At 37.8% G+C, this 23,233-nt stretch overlaps 1 protein-coding gene across 1 annotated transcript in view; it reads right to left on the reverse strand.

Moving 5' to 3' along the window:
- LOC126183850 (ATP synthase mitochondrial F1 complex assembly factor 1) overlaps nt 1-23,030 on the reverse strand; it is a 60,660-nt gene extending 37,630 nt beyond the window's left edge. The window contains exons 1-3 of the mRNA XM_049926137.1: nt 22,827-23,030; nt 11,293-11,446; nt 4,671-4,733 (exon numbers count right to left, since the gene is read on the reverse strand). Of these exons, the coding sequence (XP_049782094.1) occupies nt 4,671-4,733; nt 11,293-11,446; nt 22,827-22,975 (366 nt within the window). The 5' untranslated portion in view covers nt 22,976-23,030. The remainder of the gene's footprint in view (nt 1-4,670; nt 4,734-11,292; nt 11,447-22,826) is intronic.
- Between the last annotated feature and the right edge of the window lie 203 nt (nt 23,031-23,233).

Raw genomic sequence — 23,233 nt, forward strand, 5'->3', positions numbered from 1 at the left:
GTAACTTTGGGCATGTCCCAAGGGAGTGTTACAGGACCATTACTTTTCACAATAAATAAAAATGACCTAGTACATAATGTCAGAAGTTCCATGAGACTTTTCTTGGATGATGCTGTTGTATCCAGAGAAGTCACAATGCTAGAAAATTGTAGCAAACTGCAGCAAGACCTGTAGAGGATCGATGCTTGGTGCAGGGAGTGGCAATTGACCCTCAACATATATGTAATATACTGTGAACGTATAGAGAGAAAGATCTTACGCTGTTTTATTGCACGACTGCACATAATCACTGTAAGCAGCTACTTCCATAAAATATCTAAAAGTATGAATACGGAGTGATTTAAAGGAGAACAACCACACAAAATTAATCGCAGCTAAGGCAGTGCCAGACAGATTCATTGGAAGAATTCTCAGGAAATGTAGTCCATCACCAAAGGAAATAGCTTACAAAACACTCATTTGACCACTACTTGAACATCGCTAAGTCTATTTTCTGTACCAGACAGCACTAATAAAGGAAATAGAGAAGCTCCAAAGAAGAGCAGCATGTTTCATTACAGGTTCATTTCATAAGCATGAAAGCATCATGGACACGCTCAGTCAACTCCAGTGGCAGATGCTGCAAGAGTGGTTTTCTGCATCACGGTTTGGTCTACTGTTAAACTTTTGAGAGCGTACGTTGATAGAAGAGTCAACCAATATACTGCTTTCTCCTATGGATAAATTGAGAAAAGACCACGAAGATAAAATCTGCCAGATCTGAGCCCACATGCAGTTTTACAAGCACTAGTCCTTCCTGCAAACATTATGTGAATAGAACAGGAAAAGGGGAAAATGACACTGGTACACACGGTCCTTCTGACAAACACAGTAAGGTGTTTTGCAGGGTATAGATGTAGGTACATACAGCATACTGTGATGATATGCATTATGTGAATAGCCACAGTACGAACTTTTTAGAGTGAGTGGTGAAGATAGCGTGGCTGGAGTGGAACGTCTCAATGATGAACACAGCAACATTGTCTTTCATTCTCTCTCCTGTAGTAGGCAAAGCCTTGCAGCACAGGAGTGTTAGATTCTTGAAGGAGTAGGCACATGCCGATGGTCTTTCCACTGCTATGAGTTTTAGCTCCTCTGTGTAATTTCTGAATCCACTGATGTTCCTATGTGGGATAGGATCCATTTATTGATAAGGATTTTTTCCATCTTTTCTCTCTGACTTGGTGAAGTGAATCTGCCACTATTGGGAACAGTGGGGGATTTCATGGTTCATCCATATACTGAGAACGGCTTTTCTTTTCCTTTTTTCCTGTAAGTTTCTCCAACCGTCTGTACAATTGTTAAAGAAAAACTTCCATAATTAACAGTTCAATGAAGTGACTTGACACAGCCTTAAGAATTTTTATGAACTGTAAATTTGCCATCACCTGTAAAATTTATTCTTTACTTCGTACAGGTTTCAGTTGTAGTGACCATCTTCTCAGATAGGAAAAAAGCTGTACATTACATGCTTACACAATTCAGATTCCCATTTGACAAGTTGAAAACTATCACAATCATAAAATGTTTAGAGAACCCCATGTAACAGGACACAATTTCAGTTCCATGACAAAACTGACTTCACTATGATTCACAGTTTACAGCAGTAAATGCCAATGTCTCATAATGCCAGTAGACTGTAAGCTGCAACAAAATGTTGGAAAAAGTGGGAAAATTTATCAATTCATCCCACCTCCCCTCCCACCCAATCCCCCATCTAATTTCAGATGTAATATCTAGTCACTTTGCATTCTTGATTTTGTTTCCCTACTGAAAAATTGGAGTTCCATTAGTACACACTGCAAGATTTCTTAAAACAATTCCTCATGAAATGCCACATGAAATTTTCTAAGAGTCACGAAGCCTTTTCATGTCAGTCTGCTTTTTTTTATACTGAGGCTAAAATAATACACTGAGATGGAAATTTAAAAAATTCTGTTTAATATAGATGAATCTGACATAAAAAGGGCATAAAAACTGTGTGTACAAAATTTTTGAGTTTTTAGAGAAAATACAAGAAACACTTTTTATATTCAAAAATATCACAGGCACGCCATTTCCTTGCTAGGGTTCACTGAAGGTTTTGACACTAGTGACATTTAGGAATGGTGTTTAAACTGCCATATGATGAATACAGTTTTTGAGATGCTGCAAAAATGTAATTTGTTAACATTAACGCATAACTGGCATCTACATTCTAATGAGTGTCGAACATGCTCAAAACAGCCAGGTGTTTCATGAATAATGGCTGTAGTTTCAGCCAAACATGCAACAAGCTCTTCTGGAGTGTGTATTGATGTCTCATACACCAAACGCTTCATCTCTCCCCACAAAAAGAAATCCACTGGAGGTCAGCAACATCTCTAAAACAATATTTATCACACAGCAGTTTGAATATCACTAATGTCAAAACCTTCATGGAACCCTAGAGCGTAAACAGAACACCTATGGCATTTTTGTCACATAAACTGTTTCTTTTTATATCCTCTAAACACTAAGATATTGTGCACATAGTATTCTAACCTACCTGGATAGCCAAGTGCATTAAAGTGCTTGCTTCCAGGACGCTGGGAGGCACACCATCGCTGTATTAACTCTGCCTTGTGGATTAATGATGGGGGCTGGTGTGTTGGCCAGCCTGAATGTGGTTTTTGGATGGTTTTCAACATCCATCTAGGTAAATACCAGGCTGTTCCCTACATCCCACATCAGACGCACAATGTACAAACACTTTGAAACATAATGTCACACTAGAGCGTGCAATTACACTAGATCAAGACAGAATAGGTACTATGATTCCCCCATCCCGCCCCCCCTCCACCCACCCACTCCTTCACCCAGCAAACGTGTCACAGCTGAAGTTTTCCTGGCAGATTAAAACTGTGTGCCAGACCGAGACTCAAAAGTGGGGCCTTTGCCATTCGCGGGCAAGTGCTCTACCATCTGAGCTACCAAGCACTACTCACGGCCCGTCCTCACAGCTCTACTTCCACCAGTACCTTTGTCTCCTACCTTCCAAACTTCACAGAAGTTCTCCAGTGAACCTTGCAGAACTAGCACTCCTGGAAGAAAGGATGTTGCAGAGACATGGCTTAGCCACAGCCTGGGGCATGTTTCGAGAATGAGATTTTCACTCTGCAGTGGAGTGTGCATTGATATGAAACTTTCCTTGCAGATTAAAATTTACCCGCGACAGGCAAAAGTCCTGAGTTTGAATCTCGGTCCGGCACACAGTTTTAATCTGCCAGGAAAGTTTTATATCAGCGCACACTCTGCTGCAGGGTGAAAATCTCATTCTGGAAACATGCCCCAGGCTGTGGCTAAGCCATGTCTCTGCAATATCCTGTCTTCCAGGAGTGCTAGTTCTGCAAGGTTCGCAGGAGAGCTTCTGTGAAGTTTGGAAAGTAGGAGGTGAAGGGACTGGTGGAAGCAGAGCAGTGAAGACAGGCTGTGAGTCATGCATGGGTAGCTCAGATGGTAGAGCACTTGCCCGCGAAATGCAAAGGTCCCGAGTTCGAGTCTCGGTCTGGCACATAGTTTTAATCTGCCAGGAAAGTTTCATATCAGCACACACTCCACTGCAGAGTGAAAATCTCATTCTGTGCCACAGCTGGTTTGAACATGTTTGTGTGAGCTCATGCTTCTCCCACCCTGAGGTCAACGGGCATGGATATTTGTCTCTCAGTCTCGCTGTAGCAATCATCCATTGAAGTCCTTCCACAGAAAATGCAAAGTGTTCTGATAGAGAAAAAAGTTAACCTCAATTTTCATAAGAAACTTGCATAAATTACTACAGAAGCTCATGGCAGTTATGTATGGAAGTGGATGATTATTGGAACACAAGTTTTTGAGTGGTTCAAAAGGTTTAAGGAAGGACATGAAACGATTGTAAATGATCTCCATACTGGACGAACTCCAACATCAAATTCAGAAAACAACATTGACAAAATTGATAAACTGATCCCTTAAAATCATTCTCAAAGATCACAGTCAATCAACATTATTACATTGAGAATCTGACTGCCATTCGTAAATGAGTGAAGAGACATTCTGACATGTGGAACACCAAATCCTGGATGCTTCACCAAGACAATTTAACCATTTCATCCTGCCTTGTCTGCAAAGGTGTTCTTTGTGAAATATGGCATCACCAGGTTGGACCACCCCACCCTATTCACTCCACCTGGCCCCCTATGACTTTTTTAAGTCAAACTGGCACTTAAAGGGACAAGATCTGACAGTGTGGAAGCTTTGTTAGCAAAAGCAAACTTCCAGCGCTGCTAGGAACAATGGAAAATTTGTATGAAGCATTGAATGGTTTGGTGAGGAGAGCACACTGAAGGTGATAAATTTCATAATGCCACACATTGTAAGGTTGGTTCTCCATTAAACTCAAAAAGAATTATACCAGTCCAAAACTGGTATTGGCTAGATAAAGGGCACCACAGAGAAAGGCAGTAAGGCCTTTTTTACTGCACTAGAGTCTACATTACATAGCATTGTCTTTTTCTAGAAACTTTCTGCAATGAATTTATACTCTTTATCTAGGGAATGTCATTCAAACAGTACTCACACACGTTTTTTAAAAAGTATTTTTGAAGAAAGAATACTATTATTATTGCTATACTTACATGCTTCACTTCATCTGCAGTTTTGTTCTCAATTAATTCCATTTTCATAATATCGGATAATTTCTGGAACAACAGATTTTTTACTGTTAAAAAAAGTAACCAAGTGGAGATCTCTGAAAGTGTTGAATACTTAACAATATCAATGTACATACTGCAGAAAGATATAACTACGTAAATACTGGTTCCAATAGAGAGAGAAAACATTGTGTGATAAAATAGACTATTCAGGTGTGAAAGTCTTAACACGTTAATTGTTTGAACAGAAATCAATACTAAACCATCCTCCTTCACATGTATAACTGGTCCCAAAAGTTGTAAGAGTTGAAATCAGTTATCACACACACACAATTTGAGCCAGACATGGCTCATTATTATGGTTTGACATGTATCAGACATGTATCAGACGATGGCTCTTTGTGAAACTTGTGCAATTTTATATCATCACTGACTGATAAACTAATAGAAAGCTCTCCAAAGAGATGATAAAGGTCAAGAACATTTGTGTTTCTACACCTACCTGCAGCCTGGAAGTTAGTCGCACAACTCACCGAAATATAAATTTTCACGAATTATTACTTTATTACAGTTTAAATGTATGATAGTGCTTTTTAGTCTACTGTAAAAGTAAGTTGATGTTCCACTGGGATTATTGCACTAGGAAATCCAGTAAAACGTAAGATGAGGCTCTCACACAGAGTTGTAGGTTATGGAGTCAAGACAAGAGAATCACGGAACAGGGAAGAAAAATTAATGCGACTTGGGTGGAACTAGAAATGGCACGTTTTGATGGGAGAATAGGAGCTGGGAAAAGGTGACAAGTAATAATCAAAAGGAGTAAACCTCAGAAACCAAATTTCAAACTCCGGTTAGCAATCCATTTCATTTGTTACCTGAAATAGCAGAAGAGCCTCAATAAGTTTTTGAGCAAAGCAAAGTGCAGCAGCCTCATAGTAACAACTAGTTCGTTAGGTCAGTAGAAAAGTAGAGCAGAAAGAAAAGAGTCCTACTGCACCGTAGCAGGGTATGGCCAAATGCTACAGCAAAACCTAGGTGTTGAATACCAGGTAACAAGTACCATGAAACATAGTGCTAAGCTTAGCCAGGTGGCAGAGGCTTACTAAGGAGAACAGAATAAACTGTGTTTAAGAGTAACTTAAAAGATGTGGGATGGGATGAGGTATATGCATAAAATGAACCACAACTCCACTAACAAACTCTCAGAGGTTGTTCAAGGATACCTTCTGAGTATTATGGTATAAGGGACCATGATCTTCTGTAGCTCATTACAAATTTATTGCATTCATTTGATTCCTTGACCCAATTGGATTTGTATCTGTATGGCACTGAAAATAGTGCACAACAGTGCAAAAGTCAACATTATGTGCTGTGTGTCTTGTTTGGAAACAAACTTGTACTCACAGTACTTGCTGTTGACAACTCTTCACTCTCAAGCTTGCATTCGCTACTGCACTATTCTATCTCAGATTTGTTTTTCTGACAGTGTTAGTTGCACGTTATCAGTGATACACAGCAGTACGGACTGGTTTACTGACGAAGAGATGACTGATATGCGCTTCATGTTAGGTTCCGCAGAATGCAATCAAAGAGCAGCACAACAATGCCTATGTTGTGCTGTTCTCACTGTGATGACAACCACATCACAGTTCTTTTGCATCTATACATAGGCATCTATGAAAAACTGGATGTGTTGTACATTTCGGTAATTGCATATTACAGTCTTTTTCATTGTTGTGACAGCACCTGCAACAAGGTAAATGGGGCAACAATCATAATTATATTACTACTCTGCAATGAGCCATGTGAGGCCAAGGGTCCCTTACACCAAAATACTCAAAAAGTAACCTTGAAAAACCTCTGAAAGCATGTTCGTAGAGTTCTCGTTCACCCTGTAGAAAGATGTGATGTCGAATTCAATTTATTCTGCAGCAGATTTGTGTCACTATTTGAAAGTTGCTTTTCTCAAAAGGTTATACACAAAATCCATTAAAAAAGTAAGCCTCTGAGAGCTAAAGAAATTAAAATCTCATGTGAGGCATGAAGAGTGAAATTATATAATCACCAGAATAAATCGAGATCCAAAATTACTTGCATACTATGAGGGATACAGTAATATTTTAAGGGAAGCCCCCAAAATGTCAAGAAGTATGTACATTCTGACAGAAATTAACAATGCAGGCAATAAGATTAAAACCATATGGGATATTGTCAAATGGGAGACAAAACAGCCAGTCAGAGTACAAGATATCATAACAATTAAACTAAATGACACTGTTGTGACTCATAATCACAAGTTGTGAGTACTTTTCACAATCACTTTCTACATGTAGCAGCAAAAACAGGATTAAGTGATTCAGTTGAGAAGCCAGAGAATGTATTTAAAATGTCGTGCCACAAAATTTTAAGCAGCTAGTAGTAGCACCAACATCCATCATTAAAAGTAATAAAATTAAAAACATTCTAAAGAAAATAGAAGTTCATATGGTGTTGAAGGAATTTCACAGAGAATTATGAAAGGTTGTTCTGTCTTAAATAAATAATGTCCTTAGCGAGATATGTAATTCATCACTGGCACAGGGAATTTTTCCAGACAGATTAAAATAAACAAGTGTTAAACCTTTCCATAAGAAATGTGAAGAGACAGACTTGTATCATTATTGTCCAGTTTCCTTACTGATATCTTTTTCCAAAACATTCAAAAAAGTAATATACTGTACTCAAGATTAGTATCACATTTAAGCCAAAACAATTTATGTTATGAGGGTGGTTTGAAAAGTTCTCGGAACGGAATAGAAAAAAAGTACTTACATCACTGATTTTTTTTTATTTTTATTTTTTTTATTTTTTTATTTTTCAATGTAGTCTCCTTCTAGATTAATGCACTTGGTCCAATGATGCTCCAGTGTCTTGATCCCATCTCCAAAAAGAGTTTCCTCCAGGCCTTAAAATAGTTGTCAACTCCGGCTATCAGTACTTTGTTTGAAGTGAATCTTCGTCCACCAAGAAAAATTTTCAGCTTTGGGAAGAGACAGAAGTCTGACGAAGCCATATCAGGTGAATAAGGTGGGTGTGGCAACAATTCATACCCTAGTTTGTGTAATTTTGCCATGGCAACGGCGTCCATCTTGCAGATAATTTTTTCATTTCTACTTCTTCAGTTAAAATGTGATATACCCTTTCAGATTACATCGGGCAAGCGTGAGCAATTTCACGCACTTTGAATCGGCGATCCTTCAAGATCATTTTGTGCACTTTGCAATGATTTCCCGACCACTGCGCAGATCATCATCTAAGCTCTCCCGACCAAATTTAACTTGACAACAGTTAAATATGAAGGAGCAGAGTCCCCTAGTGTATTCTGGAAATCAGCATGAATGTCCTTTGCTTTCATACCCTTCTTTACGAAGTACTTAATCACTGCTCAAATCTCGATTTTTTCCATCTTCGCAAATCACTATATGGGAACAACAACACAGCCACATCACTGCCACAGCTCTCTTCCAAGAGCACTGACGTGGCACGGGTTTACAGGCAACAGTCCAATGAATATCACGTGAACAACTCGTTGCACTAGCACTGACCTCTCATGGCGATTCTGAGAACTTTCCAGGCCACCCTCATAGCATATCATTTTTTGGATTCCAGAAAGGTTGCCTAACATTGAATGCTATTTATACATCCACTCACCAAATAGTACAAGCCTTAAATAATAAAACGTTGTCAGTTGGCACTTTTTGTGATTTTTCCAAAGCATTTGACAGTGTAGGTTATGTTAAAATACTTGAAAAACTCAAATTTTATGGAATTTATGGCTTTACACATAACTGGTTTTGATCATACTTGAGCAGAATGCAAGAAGTTGTGATGAGTAAGTCCAGCAATGTTGGAAGGGTAAAAAATTTTAGTGGACAGGGAGAAGTCAAAAAAGAAGTCCCTTTGGGTTCAATAGTGGGGTCTGCTCCAATTCTTTTTATATGTGAATGATCTTTTTCTTAACATTCGAGAAGAATAATTGGTTCTTTTCACAGAAAATATTAGTGTTACAATGAATCCCATTGAGAGGAAGCAATGGAAGGGATTGTTAATGATCTTTTCACAGAATTGTTAAGTGGTTCTCTGAAAATTGATTCTCCCTCAATATTGAGAAGATACACCATATTCAATTATGTACAACAAATAGAGTCATACCAAAAACTGAAGCATCATATGAACAGGAGTCAGTAAATAGGGTAGAATGCTATAAACTTTTGAGTGAACATATTGATGACAACTTGAACTTGGAGAAGCATATTACCAAGCTTCTGAAACTATTAAGCTCAACTACTTTTGCTCTTCATATACCTGTTAGCCTTGGAGACACCTGACTCAACCTCCGAACATATTTTGGATACTTCTATCTTATAACATCTTATGCAATAATTTGCTGATGTAGCTCACCACTCAGAAAGAGAATACTGATTGCACAAAATCAAACAGTAAGACTAATAAGTGGTGGTCATCTGCAGTTGTCACATCGGTACCTCTTCAGGGAGTTAGGCATTTCCACTGCGCTGTCACAATACATATAGAATTGTTAACAAAATTCATAATAAATAATCCCTTAAATTTTGAGAAGAGCTGTGAGGTCCACACCTATGACAGTAAAAAAAGGACAAAATGACCTGTATTATCCAGTCAGTGATTCAGAAAGGGGTTGAATAGGCAGCAACAAAAACTTTTTCAACATTTACCCAGTAACACAAAATTTCTGATGGGTAGCAAAGCAAGTTTTAAACCTAACCTAAAATCATTTCCCCTGGGCAACTCTATTACACAAACAAATTTTTATTTGAAAACTGGTACCTTGGAAAAAAGAGGATGCCTTGCTTTCAAACTTGGTTGCATGATTTTTAAATAAGAACTGGAGCCCCTCCATGCCCGCATTAGCACAGTGACCATCACAAAAAGTTCTACTATCACCTCTGCAATATGGTTAGTATTTTAATCTTGGAGTCACGGGATCTGGGTCTGTGATGATGTCTGTACATCTGGGTGCAATCACCCACTAATACGGTCCCATGGAGGAGATAGCTGATAGGAAAAACCTACTATATGCAGTTCAGAACCTGTAAAGGATTTCCTTCCAGCATGTGTATAAAATGTGAAGACATGCAGAGCAAAGTTGACAGTGTTAAATTTCTGGGATTACAACTTGATAATAAATTCAGTTGGGAAGGGTGTAACACAGAATTGCTGAAGTGTCTAATCAAGTCTGTTTTTGCAGTGAGAATGACGTCAGATGTAAGAGATATAAATATAAAAAACTTGCAGACTTTACTTACTTTCATTCTATTACGTCACAGAGGGTCATATTCTGAGGCAACTCATCAAACCAAGCATGCAAAAGCATGTAATAAGACTCATTTGTGGTGTACATTCAAGAACATCATGCAGAAACATTTTCAAGGAACTTTCTATCCTAACCACTGTGTCTCAGTATATTCATTCCTTAATGAAATTTGTTGTAAGTAATATATTTCTATTTCCAACCAATAGCTCAATACATAGTATCAATACTAGGAATAAGAACAATCTATATAAACACCTAAAATCACTGACCTTGGTGCAAAATGGGGTCAAATATTCAGGAACACACATTTGTAGTAAATTGTGAGCAACCATAAAAAACTTGGTTTCAGATAAAGCACAGTTTACACAGAGTTTGAAAGACTTTTTGATAGGCAACTCTTTTTACTTTACACATGAATATCTTAACAGGGACTGTTAGGTGAGCTTAACTGAAAATGTGTGTTAGATTTCAGTTTTGACAGCACTTGGTCACAACAGTCAAGATTAGGTATTTACTGTATGATAAATCTGTTTAAAGTGCATAACTATGTTTCATTCTGACAGTGTATTAATTCTGTAAATATTAGCAGTTCCAGTTTACTGTGATGTATTCACCTATCTTGACAAGGTCCTAGAAAATTATCAGGGTAGTGAGTTTTACATTCATTCAGATGTTTTATGTTTTTCATGTTATATTTTCTGACTTGTCCACACCTACGAGAATCATCTCATTTTTGGGTCTATGGAATTAAAATTAAATCTAATCTAAAGAAAGTGATTGAAGAGTAGTGGTTTTAAGATTAGAGGGGAAAAAAGTGCCACGGCAGCTGCAGGTTGCAAGAGAAGGACTAAACAATAATGTTTTCATTAACGTTAACACTAATCACATATACATACACACTAAAAACTGTCCCATTCCACATCATTTTGACAAAAGAGGCAGTAAAATTAGATATGGAACATGTAGCTAGTAAGTAGAGATGTGAACAATAACTAAAGACAAAGAAGTGAATAATGCCTAACTACAAGAATTTTGCAGAATACTGAAAATCACTCCTGTGATCAAATTACGTGTCACATAAGCACTGAGATGGCATACATAAACTGGTTAAGAAATCATGCTCACTTTTTTTGAAAACTCAGAAACTAAAGTGCTTCATAGTAGCCATTTAATTTTATCTTTCCTGTCTAATTGTTGCAGGCAATATGTAGGACAAGATAAATAGTACGTAAACTATTTGCTGACTAGCTTACCAATGTTTATAAAACTGCTCACTTTCTGTTTATATGTGGTCACTGCACCAGTGCTATCCAATGTTTCTTTCGGCGATGAAATAGCTGAGAACTCTCTGCCTTTAACAGCATCCTTCACCTTTTTAGGTTTACTTTTAAGAGCTTCCATTCGCTCAAGAAATTCATCAGGAGATGATCTACAACAATAAAACTTATTAGAAAAAATGTGTAATCTATACAACTACACAAAGACAAAACATTGTTTTACGGTGTTAACAAAAATGTCAAAAGTTCTTGTTTTACGGGATACTCTAATAAACATTCAACAGACATAAGCTACATGTTTTTTACAGGTTTTCCATTAAAAATGACTGTGAGAAAGGTAGTTCTGACTGTGATAGCAGGGTCTTTAAACCACTAGACAAACTGCTTGTCCCACATATATTTTTCCCCTTATGTATAATTCTAAACAAACATTTTATACAGAATGAGTTGTTTTGTTTTCTTCCTAGCAGACAGTTTTAACAGAATACAGGAAAGTTATATTTATGGCTTATCAGCTTATTGTTAAAATACTACTATGGAATAGGGATTGTCAGAGACTTTGTAACACCACATGTACACAGATTTAAACTATGTGAAATACTGCCACTGAACCTACTACCCTTACAGATCCAGCAGCTGGAGTGGTCTCTCTCACAACACCATACACCAATGATCCCAACCGATTTACCCATTCATTTTAAGTGACTCCAACTCCCAATCAAAGTTTCATTTGCAATAACAATAAACAAGGCTCGGCATCAGATAGACGGGGAGGAAGAGATCGACTGAGACAGGGGGGAGGGAGGTGGGGGAGATGAACAGAGAGAGAGGAGAGGAGGAGATTGATTTATCTTATTTTATTACGATGATCATTTCTTCCTATGGAGGTTGGCGGCAGTAAAATACTTTCACATTCCGAAGAGAAAGTTGGTGATTGAAATTTCATAAAAAGATCTCACCGCAACAAAAAATCCCTTTGTTTCAACAATTGCCACCCGAACTCACATATCATATCCAGGACACACTCTACCCTACTTTGCAATAATAAAAAATGAGCTGCCCTTCTTTGGACATTTTTGATGCAGATCTCACAGTGCGCCCAATACACTAGCAGAGGACAGACAAGTGTAGTGTAGGCAGTCTCTTTAGTACAAACAAATCCAACTCCAGAGGACATGAAGAGTGTACTAGCAATAACTGATTAACACAGCATGAAGATGGCCAACAGATAGGCTCCATAGCACTACCTCTTGTGTAACAATAAAGTTCAGTGTTAAATCAAACTCAATCACTGAAGAGTTGTCAAACAATATATAAACATAAGAGAAAATACCTAAAAAAACTCAAAAGGTGCTATACCTGCATGTCAGAGAGTTTTAACAGAGCAGAATATCAGTCTGCATGTATTGGGCCTCTATATCACATCATTCTGGCTATACAGACAACATGTCTACGATAATTATGAGTTCGAGTGTGGAACCAGAGTACAAAAGAAAGCCATAAGCTGAGATGAGTAATGAAATATGATTGTACCAGAGAATGACATGCACCTTTCCTGTATAACAATAAAGGACCATGAGACTTCATTCACAATGGTGGCTAAAAGATGGAGAAATGAGAGGCCTGTCTGTCATAATAATTTAATCCTGTCTGCTGCAGGATGGATTGGTGACATGAATCCCATTGCACCTGCTTTCACTGTTTAGGAACCAAAGATGCCCAAGATGCAGTGGGCACACTAATGCTTCCATTGCTATGCTGAGTGACAAAATGTATAGTCCAAATGATAATTTTTATCACACTGGCTGACACGGAATGGTATAGAACTTCTCTTCATTCCCTTTCAATTACTTTACAGCCTCAGCTGTTAATCCATCTTCAAATGGTGCACAAATCCCACCCATTAGAATGGCAATCCTTGGGGTCAGAGCTCAAGAACTCAACAATACAGACATATAATGGAGCAATCAAGCTTCACAGTCACTGGCATTACAAGTTTATCTACTGCAGTAGTTATGTGGCATACAACGCACATTGCACTACTTCTGTATTACTCTGTGTTCTCAGTTGTACGTTAGTTACTTACTTTCATGTACTATGGATCATTTTGCATGATAAATTGTCATGATGTGGAACGACTCATTTTACATTCATACTGCACATTAATTTGTACATCTATTTGTACTCTAAACATCACCATATAATTATTATTTTTTTCCATGAAATAAGATCAAGATATACACATTGAGTTAACAATTCTGACCCATCACTTTTTATCCATTACAAACATAGAAATTCTGCGGAATAGGAGGAGTTGTCAAGGAGAAACTGTTTCAGTTTATTTTGAAATTTTACCTTGCTGTCAAACATTTTATATGACTGGGCAAGGGGTCAAAAATTTTTGTTGGAGCATTGTGCACCCCTTTCTGTGCCAAAGACAACCCTAATGTTGAGTAATGAATGCCATTTTTTCTTCTAGTATTGTAATTATGTATCTCATTGTTGTGACTACGTAGGCTTTCCCGGCGTAATAAGTCTTGAAAGTCTCTTCGGGTTTGCTGCCGGATCATAAAATCAACTTGACTCGATATTTCGACGATCCAACTGTTCACCATCTTCAGGAAATGCTGCTTCTGCTGATGAGTCCCGCTGAGAACTGACGCAAGATTGCAATTCGACGTCCTATATATGCCACCGTTCAGTACACGGCGCATGCGCCGCCCATCACGGTTTCTGGCTTCCAAAACAGGGAGGTGGCGCCACCCTTAGTGAAACACTGCTGGCAACGATATATCGCAATCAAGGCCGCATCGAAGAACGTTCAGTTTTGATGCGAGATAATACAGGATTCCACGTTTTGCTAAGAGGAAACCCATTGTCCCTTTTTTATTTAACGGTAACATTTTTGAACAGAATGACGGAGTGGCTATGGGTAGTCCTTTGTCACCCATAGTCGCCAATTTATTTATGGAGGACTTCGAGGCTATGGCACTGAGGACTTCAGCTTTGCAACCAACGTGCTTCTGGAGATACGTGGACGATACCTTCTTCATATGGCCGCATGGACGTGATGCTCTTAACAGGTTTTTGGACCACTTCAACTGTCTTCATCCCCGTATCAAATTTACTATGGAGGTTGAAAATGATGGGATGCTTCCATTTTTAGACGTAATGGTTTATAAAAAACCAGATGGAACTTTGGGACACAGTGTTCACCGAAAGCCGACACACACAGATTTGTACCTGCACCCTCAGAGTTGTCATCCACCACACCAACGTAGTGGCGTCCTTAGGACTTTGGTACAGAGAGCATATGCCATTTCCGACGCAGACAGCTTAACCCAAGAACTTGAGCATTTGATGACTGTTTTTAAGGAAAATGGATACACCGAGAAACAGATTCGTCGGGCTATGGAATTTGGACCGTCTCCGGAGGTGTTCGAAGAGGAACATAGATCTGTGGCCTTTCTTCCTTATGCTGGAGGCTTATCATTTAAGATTGGACGAATTTTAAGGAGTTTTAACATCAAGAGTGTGTTTCGTCCACCCTCTAAGATTAGGGCTCTGCTCGGCTCAGTGAAGGATGATTTGGGACTTAGGAAACCCGGGGTGTATAAAATCCCGTGTCAATGTGGGAAAGCTTACGTTGGCCGTTCTATTCGCACAGTGAATGACAGGTGTGTGGAACATCGCCGTCACACGAGGCTACAACAGCCGGAAAAAATCGGCCGTAGCAGAACACTGCCTAAATGAGGGACACAAAATGAAATTTGAGGAAACTGTTGTAATTGCCAACATTTCCGGTTTTTGGAATAGTGTGTATAAAGAGGCGATTGAAATTAGGTTGGCCGATAATTTAATCAACAGAGACAATGGGTTTCCTCTTAGCAAAACGTGGAATCCTGTATTATCTCGCATCAAAACTGAACATTCTTCGATGCAGCCTTGATTGCGATATATCGTTGCCAGCAGTGTTTCACTAAGGGCGGCGCCACCTCCCTGTTTTGGAAGCCAGAAACCGTGATGGGCGGCGCATGCGCCTTGTACTGAACGGTGGCGTATATAGGACGTCGAATTGCAATCTTGCGTCAGTTCTCAGCGGGACTCATCAGCAGAAGCAGCATTTCCTGAAGATGGCGAACAGTTGGATCGCCAAAATATCGAGTCAAGTTGATTTTAGGATCCGGCAGCAAACCCGAAGAGACTTTCATATCTCATTGTTCCTTTTGAACTGTAGTCGATTATTTATAACAAACTTCATGAGGGAATAAATATATTGTGAAGCAGTAGCCAGAATGCCCAACTCCTTAAACAGATGTCTACAAGATGATCGCAGGTGAGCACCACATATTATTCTTACAGCACAATTTTGGGCAATGAAGACCACCTTTCTTAAAGATGTGTCACCCCAGAACATTATTCCATATGACATTACTGAATGAAAATAAGCAAAATATGTCAACTTACTGATTTCTCTTTCCCCAAAATTTGCTATGATTCTACTTGCAAATGTGGCTGAACTAAGTTGTTTCCAGAACTGAATATGATGTGTCTTTGTGAAATTCGGGGTGAGACCATTCACAGAAAACCAGTCAATGACACTTTGGAGAACTTTGTTCACCATTTCTTCCATTTCTGTATGCATACTGGAAGTGATTACAATACTGGTGTCATCTGCAAAAAGAACTAATTCTGCTTGTTGTGTATTAGTTGGTAGATCATTTAGATATATGAGAAACAGTAGTGGACCTAAGATTGAGCCTTGGGGAACCCCAGACATGATTTCTCCCCAGTCAGAATTATGTCCCTGAATTCTATTAGTTGAATTACTACTAAGTACACCTTTCTGCATTCTTTTGGTTAGATATGACTTGATCCATTGGTTGGCTATACCATCAATCCCATAAAACTTCAATTTATCTAGGAGTATACTATGATTCACACAATCAAATGCCTTGGACAGGTCATAGAAAATACCTACCAGTGCTATTTTGTTATTTAACGCTTGTAATATCTGGTGTGTGAACACGTAAATGGCAATCTCAGTAGAGCAACCATTCTGAACCCCAAACTGTGATTTGTTGAGGATATTATTGTTGGCAAGGGAAGATACTATTCTAGAATACATCACATACTATTCTAGAATACGTCACCTTCTCAAAACGTTTGGAAATTGATGTCAGCAGTGAAATAGGTTTATAGTTACTGATGTCTCTCTTATCACCTTTCTTAAAGAGGGGCATAACAATGGCATATTTTAGTCTCTCTGGAGAAATGCCTTGATTTAGTGATGCATTGTATATTTCGGACTGTACCAGACTTATTATATTGGAACAAATCTTTAGTACTCCATTGGAATCAGCATCAAAACAAGAAGAGCTTTTATTCTTGATAGAATGTATGGCCCTCTTAATTTCAGAAGTAGAAGTTGGTGGTACATCCATTCATATGACGTAACTTTATGAGAGTTACTTCTTCAACATATTGTTGTGATCTTTCTCTTGAACTGTTGGTCCCTATGCTCTCTACTGTGTTTAAGAAATGATTATTAAATACATCTGCTACCTGTGACTTGACATTTATAACCCTTCCATTCAATTCAATAGTAATGTTATCCTCTTCTGTGGTTGGTTGTCCTGTCTCTTGCTTCACTATACTCCATATTGCCTTAACTTTGGTAGTTGCATATTTCATGCTATTTCACTGTTGTTGACGTATTTTCACAGAAACAAAGATGACAGGGTAACAAACTGAATAAAACATAACTACTTTAGTACTCCACAGCAAGCTACTGGATACCACACGTCCCTTATACCGAAACACTCATAAAATATCATTGAGCAACACTCAAAACAGTTCAAGTGCTCTATTCAGAAAAATAAATGTTCCTGCTGTAAATTACATCTACCACATATGTGATTTTTCTTAATTGAATTAACTTTACCCTTTCTTTAATACTCTTGGTTAAGAATGTTTCTTTTATTACTAGAACCACTTAAAATTTCATTTTTGTCACAAGTATATTGGTTAGGATCTCTCTTCTTCTTCTTCTTCTTCTTCTTCTTTCTTTCTTTCTTCATTATGAACAGTTGAAGAGTGCATTTGAACTTGTTAGACTGTTCTCATAGTTCTTTTTTGCAGTGTTGCCTCTTGCATTCCTCTGACCACTGTTTTACAGTGTGTTTTTAGCTTTCTCTGCAAATTTGTAGTTTGCAACTAGGTTTCTCCAAATACTTTGCATTCTGTGGCGGTATCCTCTGTGGCATATATTTTTCATTAGTCCTGCTTAACGTCCCCTCACAAATGTAACAAAACAAAAAAAAAACATCAATTTTACTTTCCCATGTTACAGCCCATGGTCTGAGAATTATTTTGCAAAAAAATTATAGGTTACCACTTTTCTTTTATGTGATCTTCGATGGAATGGTAAACTATGTTTTTTCTACAAAATAAAATACAAAAAGTGAGTTTACATTTTTCCATGTTTTCATGGTTTTAATTAATTATTTTTAAAGTCCTTGTAATAAATAGTAATTTCATGCAGTTTTGATCGTAAATAAATAAATGGTCATTTATTTTCCAAACTTTCACAAGTTTCATTTTGTGGCACAACAACATCAAAAACAAAATTTCCACATTTTAAAGTGCCATAAAATGGAATCAGAGAGAGATATAATGCTAAAATATGGTGTGGTTACTTAGCTCCATATGGAGAATAAATAAGCCAAGTTCCCTCAAAGTCTGAGTTTGTGGGCGAGATGCCCTGGTAGTGATGCATAAAAAAATACCACTATTTTGCACTGAGTCTTCTAATGACATCTGAAAGACACAATTTTATACAGCTGTGGAGAATTCATTACCCTTATCTGAGTGTCTCTGCATTTATTCTAATACTCCAGTATAATGGAATTGAATTATTCCCAGAACTCAGATAATCCTTCCACAACCGTATAATATTCTTTTTAATATATCATCTAACTTTTGGCCTAAAAATTAAAGGGGGGGGGGGGGGGGAAATTTATGACTGAGAGCCACATTCAAGGTTTAGTAAACACAGCATGCCAGCAACTGCCTGTGTTTAAATTATTCACCCTGCCACAATACTGATCAATTTCACGAGTAACCGAACAAGTTAGGAATAGATGCCTAAAGTAGCAAAATGAGTGAAGAGGTAATAATAAGTTAACAACTTACTTCAACATTAGAAAACAGTTAAATATTGTTATTAGTCAACTTGGCTTTGCTGAGGATCAGTTTACGTTTCTATCACTATTTGGCATTACTACAGGAAGTAGTAGTATTCACATACAAAAATACACAATGAAGTGCAGTTCCACAGCCACCTCCCACAGAGCAGCAGATATGAGAGGAGAGGTCATTAAGTTACAAAAACCAATGCCTGCTAATAGGTCACTCTTTCAGCAACAAACGAGAGTTTTTACACCGACGTACTGCAAGCAGAACTTCTCTCAGTTGACCTGACAACAGTCACGATGTTAGACGGTAATGTGAAATCACATTACAAAGAGCAGTATGGGCAGTGGTACTACAGTAGTCAGTGTACAAACCCTCCTTCTCATCGTTAAACTCAACATCCTTCTGGGTGCTATTTGAGAGGTGCATACGAAGTAGTGGTGCTGGATATCACCCTTTCTCACAATCAACAATGCAAACACAATACTAAAGTTCTGTACACACTCGTGGTGGTTACCAACATTAAACAGGTGCCTCTACAACACAACACACACATCACCACTGATTCAAGGTGCCAACATGTGTGAACAATGCGAAACTTCCCAATTAAGTAGATGAACTTATCCCTTGCGGTCTCCCAGCAGCTAACAACAGCGAACAATCAACTTTTTTGCTAGAGGACTGAATAGATAGCAACAAAGCTTTTGACAGACATTTCTAGGACTAGAGCATCACATAGTATTGGCATTTTCAAATGTAAATTAACACTGTTTCTCCCTAAAAGATCCTTTCTCACTCCACAGAAATTTTTGAACAGAAATTGTCAGTTCCACATAAATATATTTATTTTTTAGGAAATTTGTCTAACTTTCGTGCAATCAACATATTTCACATCATATTTCACATCATATTTCACATCAAAAAGTTTCTTCCTAATTGCGATGTATGGGTCATGTGACTAAGCATGTGTACTTGTAATTTTTCACTAAAACATTCTATTTATCAAAGAGACCCGTGTACCACAAAAATATGATGACTGGTTTGTGGGGAACTCAACAGTGCGATCATCAGCGCCCATGGTAGTAGCACAGAAACTCACATATCACATGGCCAAAAATGTTAAGGAAGATTAGGCCTCAACATCCCACTGGCATCAAGGTTATTAGAGATGGAGCACAAGCTAAGATTGTGTCAAGGCTGGGGAAGGAAATCGGCTATGCCCTTTCACAGAAAGCATCCCAGCATTTGCTTGGAGCAATTTACAGAAATTAAAAGAGAACGTAAATCTGGATGGTCAGGCACATATTTGAGTCATCGTCTGCCCGAATGCATGTCCAGTGTTACGTTACATAGCTGGTGTTTATTGTGAAACAATAAGTGTAACTTTCAGTTTTTCTGGTTGGGACAATAGTGGCAAGATAACACTAGCACTGCATTCCCTAACAACCATACTGTTAATAATTTATGGGTGCCATTGAAACTACAGTCTCATATGGAAATGCACAGACATTTGCTGTCCAAGCTGTCAGAATTTTGCAGAAATTGGGAAAAGTTTGACCATACAAGGGGATATAAATCTTGAAAATATGTTACAGGAAAATGAATTAAAAACTGCCAAAGTTTTTTTTTTTTTTTTTTTTTTTTCTTTTTTTTTCCCCCCCTCAGCTGTGATGAAAGTTGTGCTTTGGTAGTTCTTCAAGTGCTTTGCCTGTCACATCATAAGACAGGTCATTGTAACACTCTTTAATTGTATACAACAGTATTTGTAGTTGATGCAATGTCAAGTTTCATGGGGGAACAATAAGGAAATGTTTTAACATTTTATTTAATTTGAAAAATGTAACCCAGGCTATGGAACAGCTGACAGTTTTTGGAACCACTGCATATACTGTTCTCACGATAATACCTATCATACTATCACAAGTAATGAGTTTTGCTCCAAGTTCTTTTTGTGCAACTGGACAATTTCCTATATGACCGTCAACCTGTGAAATAACCATCTACAACCTGGTTTGCTTGCGGTGACATTTCCAACTATATACTGTTATTGTTTTGGTACTTACAAATGCCTTGTTGTTGCACTAACACAGCTAACGATGCTTTCCAATGGTTATTCACAGCCTTTTTCTATTTTCAACAATATGAAGATGGTTGCAGATAGCAACTGCAACTAGTTACCAAATTTTAATTGTGATAGAAAAATTGCAATCTACCCATAAAAAGTTTTTACATTAAAAAATAAATAAATAAATAAACCACACTAAGACTGGCATCTCTGCCCCCATACATGTCAGACTTCACTGGTTAAAAATTATGTTTACTTAAAATGAAGGACTTATTTTATAGTAGTTTGACCACAGAGGACAACATTCACATGAAAAAATTACATATTCCAAGTTATGAGAAAGGTAGTCCGTATATAATTGCTCAAATGAACATGTGCATAAGAAGAGTAATGTAATTTCCTTATGTAAATGACAAACAAGAAAATATTGGTGAGCTCACTTACTAAATTGCACCATCATCCTATGAAGCTCGCATCTTCTCCAATTGTTTAATACTAAAACTAAAAAAAAAAAATCTGAATTTTTGACAACATTCATGGTAGAGGAAATTCTACTTTTTGTCTATTTTTGCAAATGGGTTCCTTCAACTGATCTAGTTCCACTACAGCTCTACATACCGACGCATCTTTCTGTATCCAGATGTCAATGTGCTTTCTCATACAACAGCCATGCATGATGAGGCAGTTAGTGAACAACACGAGCTAACAATATACCCTCCGAACTGTGACATCAAACGTTGAGTAGATGGTATCTTTAATGTTTTTATTTGTATGTATATTCCAGCTGTAGATGTCAGTTCAGCTCTTTGCTTACAGTGTTGTTTAGTTCTTGTGGTTGGTGACTTACATCGTACTGTTCACTAGATCTATATGGGGCTGGAGTAGATGGGGAGAGTACTGAAGACATTTTCTTAAACTGAAAGTATCTATCTTCATGTACCACTCCTCCTGTGAATATATCAGGCACGTCTATAAACATAAAGAAAACCATTCTCTCACATAAAATGAATGCAAATGGACAAGTTGCAAATAATGCTGGTACAGTAAGGTACCCCAAGTAACAATATATTGCCATGTGATAACTTGAAGAATGTGTGTTCATGCTAGATACAACACTATACAGAACAAATACAAATCTCACAGAGAAACTCATCTAACGTAAGTCCAGATATACAATTGTTTCCAATTTCTTTAAAAATGGTAGCTACACATAGATCAGCATATTGACTGACACTGTTTGCACTGAATTGGCACAAAGTTTATGATACTGGGCTCTTGCTTAAGGACCTGGGTCCTAATTTATATCCAGCCATCTAGATTTAGGTTTTCCCTCTAAACTGCTTCATGTTATTGTCACGAACATCTACACCCACACTTCATCAGCTGTTACACAGAGCCTACGCCAAAAACTACATAACGTGTGTATTATTTCTCTTCCCCTTCATTTCATTTGGAGATGCTGCATGAAAAATGCAACTGTATCTCCATTTCTGCATATACTCCAATATCCCAAATTATATTAAACAATAATTGCACTGTTTGTACAAGGGAGAACTAACATCCTCAACGAATTCCTTTGTTGAGAAATGTCTTCAGAAATGTTGAAAGGACAAAAATACTGCAACATGATTGACCTATAGTAACTATTAGGACTACTAACACTTTGCCACTGGAAATTAATTCTCCTGCGACAGCCTTCTAACTGACTAACTATTCACTTTCCTCTTGTCTTAAAGCTATTATCATCATCTAGGCTTTAATATCAGAACTACCGTTTCAATAGCTAGACTTATGAGTTCGTTTTACAGTGGCAGAATATTGACTACAAATCAAGTTCTTAAGCTTTTATGGACGAACACGATTATACCATAACAGTTCATCGCAGTGTGCTACTCTACAGCTGATTAAAATTACAAAAATATTTTAACCTACATTACTTGGAAAATGAGTGTGATCCTAGTAAGTTATTAACGCACAACAATAAAATTATTCCCTAGAATATATATATACGTAGTTAGTATCAATCAACAGCGAACACTTTAAACATCCGCATTATTTGCACTGCAATTACTGAGGATCTTACAAGGCGAAGAATTAGTCAAATGTTACTTCTGAACAACATAGATACTTGAACCAGTGAACAATTAGCATAGCCTTTCCCGCAGTATTCTTCGTATCTGTCGAACAAGTCTTAATAATAGTCAACAAAAGCCCGTCGAATACGTACTTTAAAAAGTGAGGCACATTAGTTACAAAAACTGCCGGTAACTTACTTTTGAAGTTGTTTTATTTTTTCTGCATATTTTTGATAGTGAGGATTGGATTTCAGGCTACCCAACGAATTTTCATCAGCCATAGTCCTCGCAAAAAAAGTTTTAAAAGCACAAAATCTTAAATTCTCCAGTCGCTTCAACACCAACATTGCAAGCCCTTGGCCCAGTGCATCAAGGGCGCCTCAGATTTAGTTTACAAACAATATCAAAGTTATTATATGCTAGGAGTTGGGTCCATAGATTCATAATATGCGTCGCTATTTATATATTCTACGAGTGGCTCTCCTCTGGCCCTCTCGAAGGCAGAAATAGGCAGTGATGGGATGGCGAGGCGCGACGACTCGAGCGCACCGAGAATTCCTCGAGCCTCTAGTTCTCAAGCAATTCTAGAGAAGCTCACGAGAAAC

This window comes from Schistocerca cancellata, chromosome 4, assembly GCF_023864275.1.
Source record: "Schistocerca cancellata isolate TAMUIC-IGC-003103 chromosome 4, iqSchCanc2.1, whole genome shotgun sequence".
Taxonomy (NCBI): Eukaryota; Metazoa; Arthropoda; class Insecta; order Orthoptera; family Acrididae; genus Schistocerca; species Schistocerca cancellata.